The sequence below is a fragment of the Bradysia coprophila genome, unplaced genomic scaffold (genome assembly GCF_014529535.1).
Source record: "Bradysia coprophila strain Holo2 unplaced genomic scaffold, BU_Bcop_v1 contig_583, whole genome shotgun sequence".
Taxonomy (NCBI): domain Eukaryota; kingdom Metazoa; phylum Arthropoda; class Insecta; order Diptera; family Sciaridae; genus Bradysia; species Bradysia coprophila.
In genome coordinates, this window is record NW_023503823.1 from 812,107 (window position 1) to 825,387 (window position 13,281).

The 13,281-nt window shown below is 37.4% G+C and overlaps 2 protein-coding genes across 2 annotated transcripts in view; both read right to left on the reverse strand.

Annotated features, from left to right (window-relative positions):
- The window catches only part of LOC119083231 (zinc finger protein 271-like), a 700,255-nt gene that overhangs the window by 682,753 nt on the left and 4,221 nt on the right, over positions 1 to 13,281 (reverse strand). Inside the window, exons 16-24 of the mRNA XM_037192892.1 lie at positions 9,723 to 9,728; positions 4,824 to 4,859; positions 4,678 to 4,761; positions 4,522 to 4,605; positions 4,367 to 4,450; positions 4,221 to 4,304; positions 4,066 to 4,149; positions 3,920 to 4,003; positions 3,765 to 3,848 (exon numbers count right to left, since the gene is read on the reverse strand). Of these exons, the coding sequence (XP_037048787.1) occupies positions 3,765 to 3,848; positions 3,920 to 4,003; positions 4,066 to 4,149; positions 4,221 to 4,304; positions 4,367 to 4,450; positions 4,522 to 4,605; positions 4,678 to 4,761; positions 4,824 to 4,859; positions 9,723 to 9,728 (630 nt within the window). The remainder of the gene's footprint in view (positions 1 to 3,764; positions 3,849 to 3,919; positions 4,004 to 4,065; positions 4,150 to 4,220; positions 4,305 to 4,366; positions 4,451 to 4,521; positions 4,606 to 4,677; positions 4,762 to 4,823; positions 4,860 to 9,722; positions 9,729 to 13,281) is intronic.
- LOC119083281 lies at positions 10,043 to 11,462 on the reverse strand. Its single transcript, XM_037192970.1, has 5 exons — positions 11,367 to 11,462; positions 10,590 to 11,192; positions 10,425 to 10,543; positions 10,225 to 10,366; positions 10,043 to 10,136 (listed from the first exon to the last, which is right to left on the reverse strand). Exons 1-5 carry the CDS (start codon positions 11,388 to 11,390, stop codon positions 10,107 to 10,109), a joined length of 918 nt encoding a protein of 305 aa, XP_037048865.1. The 5' UTR covers positions 11,391 to 11,462; the 3' UTR covers positions 10,043 to 10,106.

A 13,281-nucleotide genomic window follows, 5' to 3' on the forward strand; every position in this document is an offset into this window, starting at 1 on the left:
ACGATCAACTCGTTCGTCTTTGTATCGCGTATTTTCGGTTTCGTCTTTATTCTTATACTTCTTCTACACATTTAAGTTTAACCTTGAGCGATGTGTAACAATGTGATAAAAATGCTTTGTATTTGGTTTTGTTGTTTGTGTATTTCATGGTGTGACGAGTGTAAAATTTTGTGCATCACTGGATTGAAACCACTCAATCACAGTATGTGTGTGAATTCGTATCCCACGCGAATTATTTTTGCGTACGTATGTATGTTGCGTCTCGACTTCGTCTTGACGACACATACATACGCATGCGAAAATTATTCTCTCGGTATACTAATTCACACGTATACTGTAATTTCGTGGTTTCAATCCAAGTGATGCAAATAACTATTACAGGCGCCCCTCTATGAAAACAGAGAATATCAAGCGTCAAAAGTTATTGGAAATCACACGTTTTTAGCTCTCTCACAGCAGACCCTGCAAACAGGTCTAGGGATCCAGGCGATGTTTTACTTAATGGTGGAGTTTATGTTATTCGTCAAAGAGAGAAATTTGATACGAAGACGGTGCTTACCCTCCGTCAACGAGAACTGTGATGCACATCGAGCGATCAACTCGTTCGGCTTTACATCGCGTATTTTCGGTTTCTTTTTTTAGCCCCGTACGAAGTACTGGGGGCTTATAAGATTAATATGCCGTTTGTAACACATCGAATTGGAAGCAGACAGTAAGGGCAAAGCATTTGGCTATGTTCATAGATGACGAATCAGCAATAAAAAAAATGTCCGTCCGTCCGTCCGTGACCCCTCTAGCTTGAGTAAATCACAACCTTTTTTCAAAATTCTTTTTTTCCCCGACTGGTATCGACAAAAGTAAGGTCAAGTTCGAAAATGGGCATGGTAGGGTCGGCCCCTCCAGAGCTAGGGCCCTATAGGTGTTTTTCAGTCTTTGGACGATATCTACCGAAATACGCACGCAATAGCTGCTTGTGATATATCAAATGAAAGGTATTGACGAGTAGAACAAAGTTGCTGAACATTGCTTTGGGTAAGATGCAACGTGGGCTTGTTGGGAGGGCTCAAAGGTCGTTACTCGGCCCTAAGTGTTTTTTGCACATAAATCGAGTAAATCTCATCCGATTTTGCTAGTTTAAGTTATTTATGGAAGGTAATTGAATACCGAAAAGAACGTGACGAAAAAAGTTTCAAATTTGGGCCCTTGGACTAAGGCCGCTACTCGGCCCTAAGTGTTTTTTGCACATAAATCGAGTAAATTTCATCCGATTTTGCTAGTTTTTGTTTCATTTGAGAGATAATTGAATGCCGAATAGAATGATGGCAAAAAACGTTTCAAATTTGGGCCCTTGCACTAAGGCCGCTACTCGGCCCTAAGTGTTTTTTGCACATAAATCGAGTAAATCTCATCCGATTTTGCTAGTTTTTGTTTCATTTGAATGATAATTGAATGCCGAATAGAATGATGGCAAAAAAAGTTTCAATGGGTCCTTGGACTAAGGCCGCTACTCGGCCCTAAGTGTTTTTTGCACATAAATCGAGTAAATCTCATCCGATTTTGCTAGTTTTTGTTTCATTTGAATGATAATTGAATGCCGAATAGAATGATGGCAAAAAAAGTTTCAATGGGTCCTTGGACTAAGGCCGCTACTCGGCCCTAAGTGTTTTTTGCACATAAATCGAGTAAATCTCATCCGATTTTGCTAGTTTTTGTTTCATTTGAGAGATAATTGAATGCCGAATAGAATGATGGCGAAAAAAGTTTCAAATTTGGGTCCTTGGACTAAGGCCGCTACTCGGCCCTAAGTGTTTTTTGCACATAAATCGAGTAAATCTCAACCGATTTTGCTAGATTTAGGTTTTTATGGAAGGTAATTGAATACCGAAAAGAATGATGGCGAAAAAAGTTTCAAATTTGGGTCCTTGGACTAAGGCCGCTACTCGGCCCTAAGTGTTTTTTGCACATAAATCGAGTAAATCTCATCCGATTTTGCTAGTTTTTGTTTCATTTGAGAGATAATTGAATGCCGAATAGAATGATGGCGAAAAAAGTTTCAAATTTGGGCCCTTGGACTAAGGCCGCTACTCGGCCTTAAGTGTTTTTTGCACATAAATCGAGTAAATTTCATCCGATTTTGCTAGTTTTTGTTTCATTTGAGAGATAATTGAATGCCGAATAGAATGATGGCAAAAAAAGTTTCAAATTTGGGTCCTTGGACTAAGGCCGCTACTCGGCCCTAAGTGTTTTTTGCACATAAATCGAGTAAATCTCAACCGATTTTGCTAGTTTTTGTTTCATTTGAGAGGTAATTGAATACCCAATGGAAAGTTGGCAAAAAATTTTGGGTTTCTAAAATAATGTCGTAAATTGTTGGTTTTATTTGAAAGGTACTTCTTGCGGGCTTTCGTAATTGCGCTATGCGCAATTTTAAAAATGAACAGTTTCAGTAAATTTGACAATGCCCAACTTGACTTGCATTTTGGTAACAGACGCATTAGAGGGTTGTAGACGTATTAGGGTTATGGGCTTATTAGGGCTACGGACGTATTATGGTTGCGGACCAAATAGGATTACGGGTTGTACGGGGCTAAGTCGCAGCAAACGCTCCGACTGTTCTGATGCCTTGTTATTCTAATTCTTCTTCTATACATTCAAGTTCAACCTTGAACGATGTGTACAAATTCATTATGAATGCTTAATTTGTTTTCGTTGTTTCTGTGTTCCATGGAGGGGCGCGTGTAAAATTGTGTACATCATTCGGCTTGAATAACTCAATTGTAGTATGAGTGTGAATTCGTTTAACCTCGAGAATTATTGTCACATTCGTAAGTATGCTTCGTCTCGACAACTCATGCATGCTCATGTAACAATAATTCTCTCGGTGAGCGAATTCACACTTATACTGCAATTTCGTTGTTTCAAGCCTAATGATGCTAATGATGTAAATAACTATTAAAAACGCCATTTTTTACTAAGTATGACCCGAATGACTAAGTATGACAGTATCAATTCAAATTTGTTTAATCAGAAATTTGCAACTGACAAAAGAATGTAATTTTGCATTTCACATTTCACATGATTTCCGCAAAAAGACGGTTTTTTTGCATTTCAAGTAACATCACAACAATTTGGTTTTAATTAAATATTGAACAATCGGTACACGAAAATGCTGCGGCAAATAATTTAAGTCTTGCTACTCATGCAGATGTTTTTCTTCCCGCAACTTCCTCAGTGGACCAGCGAGAAACACAAATCAGGATTGATTGCAAGGATTGGAAACATGATAAATCAATTCCATAGGTTTAAGGAAAAAATGTCAAAATAATTTTATTTTTGGCCTGAAAGCACTTTCCAGAGAATAACATAAGGATTGCGTGAACATACAAAAATTGCAAAAAAAATAGCCAAAAAACGGTTCAACTCATTCCAAAAGGATTAGCTGTAGAGTAGTTGTAAGTAACTGTTTGCGTACATGAATTCTTTTAGGGCTGTGCTACTTTCTTTTTAGAGTGGATTTGGAGGTGCTGCTTTAGATCGACAAGTGAATTCCATTTCACATTCTTTTTTACCTAAAATCAAAATTTCGATTAATTTTGGCAGTGTCATTCTCGTAGTGGATAGACTAACTGCTGTGAATATCCAAGTGAGCAGTCAAATAATCCTTTCGTGGGAATGGCTTTTGGTAAATATTACAGATGAACGGCTTTTCATCTGAAGTTAAAAATTGGATTATTATAATTGGATCGATAAAAGATTACACTTACTGGAATGAACCCGTTGATGTCTTATCAAACCGCCTGATTGACTGAAAGCAGAATTACAATCCTTACACTTGTAGGGTCTCTCACCTAAAAATAATTTTTGAAGTTAAACTATTGCGTAGCGCTGCTCTTGCAGATTTTTTTTTCTTTTCACTTACCGGTATGAAGCCGTTGATGTATTTTCAAAGTGTTTAATAGACTGAAAGCAGAATTACAATCCTTACACTTGTAGGGTCTCTCACCTAAAAATAATTGAATTATTGCGTAGTGATGCTCTAGGAGACTTTTCTTTCTTTTCACTTACCAGAGTGAACCAGTTGATGTTTTTTCAAACCGCTTGATTGACTGAAAGCAGAATTACAATGCTTACACTTGTAGGGTCTCTCACCTAAAAATAATTTTTGAAGTTAAACTATTGCGTAGCGCTGCTCTTGCAGATTTTTTTTTCTTTTCACTTACCGGTATGAAGCCGTTGATGTATTTTCAAAGTGTTTAATAGACTGAAAGCAGAATTACAATCCTTACACTTGTAGGGTCTCTCACCTAAAAATAATTGAATTATTGCGTAGTGATGCTCTAGGAGACTATTCTTTCTTTTCACTTACCAGAGTGAACCAGTTGATGTTTTTTCAAACCGCTTGATTGACTGAAAGCAGAATTACAATGCTTACACTTGTAGGGTCTCTCACCTAAAAATAATTTTTGAAGTTAAACTATTGCGTAGCGCTGCTCTTGCAGATTTTTTTTTCTTTTCACTTACCGGTATGAACCCGTTGATGTATTTTCAAAGTGTTTAATAGACTGAAAGCAGAATTACAATCCTTACACTTGTAGGGTCTCTCACCTAAAAATAATTTTTGAAGTTAAACTATTGCGTAGCGCTGCTCTTGCAGATTTTTTTTTTCTTTTCACTTACCGGAATGAACCCGTTGATGTCTTATTAAACCGCCTGATTGACTGAAAGCAGAATTACAATCCTTACACTTGTAGGGTCTCTCACCTAAAAATAATTGAATTATTGCGTAGTGATGCTCTAGGAGACTTTTCTTTCTTTTCACTTACCAGAGTGAACCAGTTGATGTTTTATCAAATTGCTTAATTGACAGAAAGCAGAATTACAATCCTTACACTTGTGGGGCTTCTCGCCTAAGAAACAAAATTTTTCAGTTTTGCAGAATTTCTCTCTTGGACGAAAACAAAGACCACCAGTTACATTCCCGCGTACTTACCACTGTGTACCCTTAAATGTAAGATAAGATTCCACTTCCGCTTGAATTCCTTCTTACACTCTCCACAGGTATGAATTTTCGATCCTTCAAAGTTCGGACAAAAGTCAGTTGTATCGATTCACTTTGCGAAAAGTTATTTCGAGAAAGAAACTTACTTTTAGGAGAGTCTCGTGGCTTTCTAGTAGATGTCTCGGTTTCACCTTTACTAATCTGGTCGGAACGAACCTGAAGCGATGAACGATAATTAGCAAAATATTTAGAATCACATTCGTTCCGACGAACGAGTATTGAGCTTTGAAGAAAGAAGAAGAAGAAGACCAGCAAAAAAATTGCATTTTTAAGTTAGATAAAATAAGGACAACTAAAGTCCAGTGAGTTACCTGCTTCATCCTAAATGACTCTTCTGATAGGTTGAAACTATCTTCTTGGTATGATGGCGTTGGATGTTCTGATTTACAATACATTTCTGCATCGTCTTCTGATCGTGTGACGTCTCCTGTAGACGAGTGCAAAATGTCAATTCTGAAATTAGTCCGCAACATAAAACTTCCATATAAAAATTGCAGAACGATTGCCATCCTTACTCTTGGAATTGTTCCATTCGACCAGAGTACCTTAGTGACGACAGTTGATTCGTCGTGATTGTTTCGGCGATTTCCGAGTGCGTTCCATCAAAATGTTCAGACGTTGGGACTTGATAAAACTACGAAAATTAGTTATGGAAATCATTTTGTGATTGAAATATGTACAGAGCTCACCTTCGTCTGTAGTGGTAGCTGTAGCTGTTGGTCTATCGTCGGGACATTCAGCCGATGAAACTCGTGTTCCGTATTCAACTGCCTTGGAAATTCTAAAATCGTCTCGTATCGCTGCTTTATTTGACCATTTAAGCCTAACATATTCTCTTGCAATGCTAGGAACTTCTCTCGCTGCTGTTGTAATTGAATTCTTATAGCCGTTATTGTTGAGTTTTCCTCTAAGCCTGAACCACAGTTGTTGCTGGTCGGACAAATTTCTGCACAGAGATCTGTGCCATATTCGCGAACGTTGCTATACATCACTCTGTTGAGGTTAGTTTTTGGTAGTTCGATGTCACAACCACTTGGAGCTTGATCACCATCGAATTCAGCGCCTAATTCGGCTCTTGGAAATTCCGGTCCTAATTCGGCTAACGCTTCGTTCGGGTAATCACTATTGGATGATCTGTGATTTAAAAGGAGACTATCGAATGTGATAGTCGGGATGACAGTGGTGGTATTATGGAACTGTTCATGTTGCAGTCGTTCTATTCCAGCAATAATTGTTTGGACCACTTCTGGGGGAATTTCAACAGGTGTATCGTCCCAGTTCCGCTGTTTTTTAAGCAAGAAAAATTGATTTAACTTTCTGGTGATAAAATTAAGGGTATCAACGACGGCACATTTGTTGTACAGGTTGAACAAAGTATATGGGCAATTGAAATGCAACATGAATCACGCATAACCAGTTTCTATATATTCTGCAATGTAACTGACGAAATACTTTACCTCTGAGGTATTAATCAGATCCATTTCCCTCTAGTAATTAATGTTAAACAAAACGAATGTTAAAATAATTAAGTTGAGTAAAATCTATATCTAAGCTTTAAATAACACTTATGACGAAACGAAACGAAAACGTGTAATCGAATGGATCAAATACGACAGGTCTAATGTGTACCAGAAGAATACTGATATCACATTGAAATTATTTGCGGCTTGCCAACTTTCGACACCCTGGACTTTACTTAATAAGTCGAGGAATGACTCCAAATAAATTTCTAAAAATCCAAAACTGAATTCTAGATTTTTAGAAATTTATTTGGAGGTATTCCACGACTATTGAAGTAAAGTCCAGGGTGCCGAAAGTTGACAAGCCGCAATTATGTTGAATGTGATATCAAGCGCTTTAAAATCATCAATGCAAAATGTACTTGAATGTGTAAACTTTGCAGATTTGATTGTTTCACACACGACAGTGTAAAGTTAACCAGGCAGTAGCGCTGATTCGACTAGGGACCAGTGTATAAGGTCCCTTATTTGGCGTTTTGAAAATGAACCGCTTCTGCCTGGTTTATTTTACTCTGCCGTGTTTCACATCAACGAAAATTACCAGAATTGTTGAATGAGTTCCTTGGATAGTCAGGATCCGAACGATAAAAGTTATAAAAACTCACAAACTAAAATGTGTACGGCTATGTGGTCTTTTTCCATATGAATTGTTTAGGACCAACGCACTTCAAGCAAGAGTGCTTTTAATGACAGCTGCCAAAGTAGCCTCTCGAAAATTATGCTGTCAAACTCATGCACATCTACATATTTTTGCGTCGGCGCTCAACATTTCAAAGTAAACTCAGCACAAAAGTAATTTATTCTTTAAATAATAATAAAAAGCTTTATTTAAAAAAAACATCAATTGAAGGCACAAGACTGGAAAACGATCTTTTCGGTGACATCACTTTTGTTTCTCATGATTGAAAATAGGGACTCTGAACTGTCATCTAAAACGCAATTTATCTACACATTTGAATTAAGAAAATAAGGTTATTCACGCCACGCTTCGCTTTCGCTACTTTGGCTTACATTTTTATGTCACTTTCGCTCCTTGGGCTTATTTGAACACATTTTGCTTAAATAGTAAGCACTATGAGTGCCATTCAAGAATGTTAAGAACTGATCGCTCCGAAAGAAGACAAATTTAGTTGGGTTAAAACTGGAAAACGGAAATGATGATAAAAAAAACACGCTCCACTACGATGAATGTCAGATAATTTCTTTTACACGCTCCCCTCTATGAAAACAGAGAATATCAAGCGTCAAAAGTTATTGGAAATCACACGTTTTTAGCTCTCTCACAGCAGACCATGCAAACAGGTCTAGGGATCCCGGCGATGTTTTACTTACCCTCCGTCAACGAGAACTGTGATGCACATCGAGCGATCAACTCGTTCGGCTTTACATCGCGTATTTTCGGTTTCTTTTTTTATTCTAATTCTTCTTCTATACATTCAAGTTCAACCTTGAACGATGTGTACAAATTCATTATGAATGCTTAATTTGTTTTCGTTGTTTCTGTCCCATGGAGGGGCGCGTGTAAAATTGTGTACATCATTCTGCTTGAACAACTCAATTGTAGTATGTGTGGGAATTCGTTTAACCTCGAGAATTATTGTCACATTCGTAAGTATGCTTCGTCTCGACAACGCATACATAACATACTCATGTAACAATAATTCTCTCGGTGAGCGAATTCACACTTATACTGCAATTTCGTTGTTTCAAGCCTAATGATGCTAATGATGTAAATAACTATTTCATGTGTCGGGGCCGAAAATGAGGGAGTTTCGATATTTTTCTCAGGTTTTCGACCCCTTACATGAAAATTTTTTTGAGTATCTGTTTTGGACGATTGATTTTAGGCACTTTCGCATGTAGCCCTCACTTCGTTCGGGCTACAACAAGCGAAATTGCCTAAAAACAATCGTCCAAAACAGATACACAAATAACTATTAAAAACGCCATTTTTTACTAAGTATGACCCGAATGACTAAGTATGACAGTATCAATTCAAATTTGTTTAATCACAAATTTGCAACTGACAAAAGAATGTAAAAATTTACAGAACAGCAAAGACGTTTTTTTTTGCATTTCACATTATGATTTCCGCAAAAAGACGGTTTTTTTGCATTTCAAGTAACATCACAACAATTTGGTTTAAATTAAATATTGAACAATCGGTACACGTAAATGCTGCGGCAAATAATTTAAGTCTTACTACTCATATAGATGTTTTTCTTCCCGCAACTTCCTCAGTGGACCAGCGAGAAACACAAATCAGGATTGATTGCAAGGATTGGAAACATAGGTTTAAGGAAAAAACGTCAAAATAATTTTATTTTTGGCCTGAAAGCACTTTACAGAGAATAAAATAAGGATTGCGTGAACATACAAAAATTGCAAAAAAAATAGCCAAAAAACGGTTCAACTCATTCCAAAAGGATTAGCTGTAGAGTAGTTGTAAGGAACTGTTTGCGTACATGAATTCTTTTAGGGCTGTGCTACTTTCTTTTTAGAGTGGATTTGGAGGTGCTGCGTTAAATTACATCGGAAAGTGAATTCCTTTTCACATTCGTTACATTTGTGAGTCTTTTTACCTAAAATTAAAATTTCGATTAATTTTGGCAGTGTGATTCTCGTAGTGGATAGACTAACTGCTGTGAATTTGCAAGTGAGCCTTCAAATAATCCTTTAGTGGGAATGGCTTTTGGCAAATATTACAGATGAACGGCCTTTCATCTGAAGTTAAAAATTGGATTATAGGTTAGGAGAAGAGATTCTATTTGCAAGTTACCGACATGGATCGATAAAAGATTACATGTTCACTTACTGGAATGAACCACTTGATGTCTTATCAAACCGCTTGATTGACTGAAAGCAGAATTACAATACTTACACTTGTAGGGTCTCTCACCTAAAAATAATTTTTGAAGTTGAACTATTGCGTAGCGCTGCTCTTGCAGATTTTCTTTTCTTTTCACTTACCGGTATGAACCCGTTGATGTGTTTTCAAACCGCTTGATCGACTGAAAGCAGAATTACAATCCTTACACTTGTAGGGTCTCTCACCTAAAAATAATTGAATTATTGCGTAGTGTTGCTCTAGGAGACTATTCTTTCTTTTCACTTACCAGAGTGAACCAGTTGATGTTTTTTAAGATCGCCTGGTTGACTGAAAGCAGAATTACAATGCTTACACTTGTGGGGCTTCTCGCCTAGGAAACAAAATTTTTCAGTTTTGCAGCATTTCGTTGTACGAACACATTTCCCCGTACTTACCACTGTGGATCCTTAAATGTACGGTAAGACTGCCCTTCCAATTGAATTCCTTCTTACACTCTCCACAGGTATAAATTTTCGATCCTTCAAAGTTCGGACAAAAGTCAGTTGTATCTATTCACTTTGCGAAAAGTTATTTCGAGACAGAAACTTACTTTTAGGAGAGTCTCGTGGCTTTCTAGTAGATGTCTCGGTTTCAACTTTCCTAATCTGGTCGGAACGAACCTGAAGCGATGAACGAGAAATTAGCAAAATATTTAGAATCACATTCGTTCCGACGAACGAGTATTGAGCTTTGAAGAAAAAAGAAGAAGAAGACCAGCAAAAAAATTGCATTTTTAAGTTAGTTAAAATAAGGACAACTAAAGTCCAGTGAGTTACCTGCTTCATCCTAAATGACTCTTCTGATAGATTGAAACTATCTTCTTGGTATGATGGCGTTGGATGTTCTGATTCACAATGCAGTTCTGCATCGTCTTCCGATCGTGTGACGTCTCCTGTAGACGAGTGCAAAATGTCAATTCTGAAATTAGTCCGCAAGTTAAAACTTTTAAAAATTGCAGAACGATTGCCATCCTTACTCTTGGAATTGTTCCGTTCGACCAGAGTACCTTAGTGACGACAGTTGATTCGTCGTGATTGTTTCGGCGATTTCCGAGTGCGTTCCATCAAAATGTTCAGACGTTGGGACTTGATAAACCTACGAAAATTAGTTATGGAAATCATTTTGTGATTGAAATATGTACAGAGCTCACCTTCGTCTGTAGTGGTAGCTGTAGCTGTTGGTCTATCGTCGGGACATTCAGCCGATGAAACTCGTGTTCCGTATTCAACTGCCTTGGAAATTCTAAAATCGTCTCGTATCGCTGCTTTATTTGACCATTTAAGCCTAACATATTCTCTTGCAATGCTAGGAACTTCTCTCGCTGCTGTTGTAATTGAATTCTTATAGCCGTTATTGTTGAGTTTTCCTCTACGCCTGAACCACAGTTGTTGCTGGTCGGACAAATTTCTGCATAGAGATCTGTGCCATATTCGCGAACGTTGCTATACATCACTCTGTTGAGGTTAGTTTTTGGTAGTTCGATGTCACAACCACTTGGAGCTTGATCACCATCGAATTCAGCGCCTAATTCGACTGTTGGAAATTCCGGCCCAAATTCGGCTAACGTTTCGTTCGGGTAATCACTATTGGATGCTCTGTGATTTAAAAGGAGACTATCGAACGTGATAGTCGGGATGACAGTGGTGGTATTATGGAACTGTTCATGTTGCAGTCGTTCTATTCCAGCAATAATTGTTTGGACCACTTCTGGGGGAATTTCAACAGGTGTATCGTCCCAGTTCCGCTGTTTTTTAAGCAAGAAAAATTGATTTAACTTTCTGGTGATAAAATTAAGGGTATCAACGACGGCACATTTGTTGTACAGGTTGAACAAAGTATATGGGCAATTGAAATGGAACATGAATCACGCATAACCAGTTTCTATATATTCTGCAATGTAACTGACGAAATGCTTTACCTCTGAGGTATTAATCAGATCCATTTCCCTCTAGTAATTAATGCTAAACAAAACGAATGTGAAAATAATTAAGTTGAGTAAAATCTATATCTAAACTTTAAATAACACTGATGACGAAACGAAACGAAAACGTGTAATCGAATGGATCAAATACGACAGGTCTAATGTGTACCAGAAGAATACTGATATCAAGCGCTTTAAAATCATCAATGCAAAATGTACTTGAATGTGTAAACTTTGCAGATTTGATTGTTTCAAACACGACAGTGTAAAGTTAACCAGGCAGTAGCGCTGATTCGACTAGGGACCAGTGTATAAGGTCCCTTATTTGGCGTTTTGAAAATGAACCGCTCCTGCCTGGTTTATTTTACTCTGCCGTGTTTCACATCAACGAAAATTACCAGAATTGTTGAATGAGTTCCTTGGATAGTCAGGATCCGAACGATAAAAGTTATAAAAACTCACAAACTAAAATGTGTACGGCTATGTGGTCTTTTTCCTTATAAATTGTTTAGGACCAACGCACTTCAAGCAAGAGTGCTTTTAATGACAGCTGCCAAAGGAGCCTCTCGAAAATTATGCTGTCAAACTCATGCACATCTACATATTTTTGCGTCGGCGCTCAACATTTCAAAGTAAACTCAGCACAAAAGTAATTTATTCTTTAAATAAAAAGCGTTATTTAAAAAATGATCAATTGAAGCCACAAGACTGGAAAACGATCTTTTCGGTGACATCTTTTTTGTTTCTCATGGTTGAAAATAGGGACTCTGAACTGTCATCTAAAACGCAATTTATCTACACATTTGAATTAAGAAAATAAGGTTATTCACGCCACGCTTCGCTTTCGCTACTTTGGCTTACATTTTTATGTCACTTTCGCTCCTTGGGCTTATTTGAACACATTTTGCTTAAATAGTAAGCACTATGAGTGCCATTCAAGAATGTTAGGAACTGATCGATCCGAAAGAAGACAAATTTTGTTGGGTTAAAACTGGAAAACGGAAACAATGATAATAAAAAAACACGCTCCACTACGACGAATGTCAGATAATTTCTTTTACACGCTCCCCTCTATGAAAACAGAGAATATCAAGCGTCAAAAGTTATTGGAAATCACACGTTTTTAGCTCTCTCACAGCAGACCATGCAAACAGGTCTAGGGATCCCGGCGATGTTTTACTTAATGGTGGAGTTTATGTTATTCGTCAAAGAAAGAAATTTGATACGAAGGTGGAGCTTACCCTCCGTCAACGAGAACTGTGATGCACATCGAGCGATCAACTCGTTCGGCTTTACATCGCGTATTTTCGGTTTCTTTTTTTTATTCTAATTCTTCTTCTATACATTCAAGTTCAACCTTGAACGATGTGTACAAATTCATTATGAATGCTTAATTTGTTTTCGTTGTGTCTGTGTTCCATGGAGGGGCGCGTGTAAAATTGTGTACATCATTCGGCTTGAATAACTCAATTGTAGTATGAGTGTGAATTCGTTTAACCTCGAAAATTATTGTCACATTCGTAAGTATGCTTCGTCTCGACAACGCATACATACTCATGTAACAATAATTCTCTCGGTGAGCGAATTCACACTTATACTGCAATTTCGTTGTTTCAAGCCTAATGATGCTAACGATGTAAATAAATGACTAAGTATGACAGTATCAATTCAAAGTTTAATCAGAAATTTGCAACTGACAAAAGAATGTAAAAATTTACAGAACAGCAAAGACGGTTTTTTTGCATTTCACATTATGATTTCCGCAAAAAGACGGTTTTTTTGCATTTCAAGTAACATCACAACAATTTGGTTTTAATTAAATATTGAACAATCGGTACACGTAAATGCTGCGGCAAATAATTTAAGTCTTACTACTCATGCAGATGTTTTTCTTCCCGCAACTTCCTCAGTG

Excerpts from the sequence above, each read along its gene's own strand:
- LOC119083281 (XM_037192970.1), bottom strand. The coding sequence starts at position 11,390 with ATGGATCTGATTAATACCTCAGAG. Across the intron at positions 10,544-10,589 it reads TACAGACGAAGGTGAGCTCT|GTTTATCAAGTCCCAACGTC; the intron begins GTACATATTTCA and ends TAATTTTCGTAG. Across the intron at positions 10,137-10,224 it reads AGTCATTTAGGATGAAGCAG|CTCAATACTCGTTCGTCGGA; the intron begins GTAACTCACTGG and ends TTTTCTTCAAAG.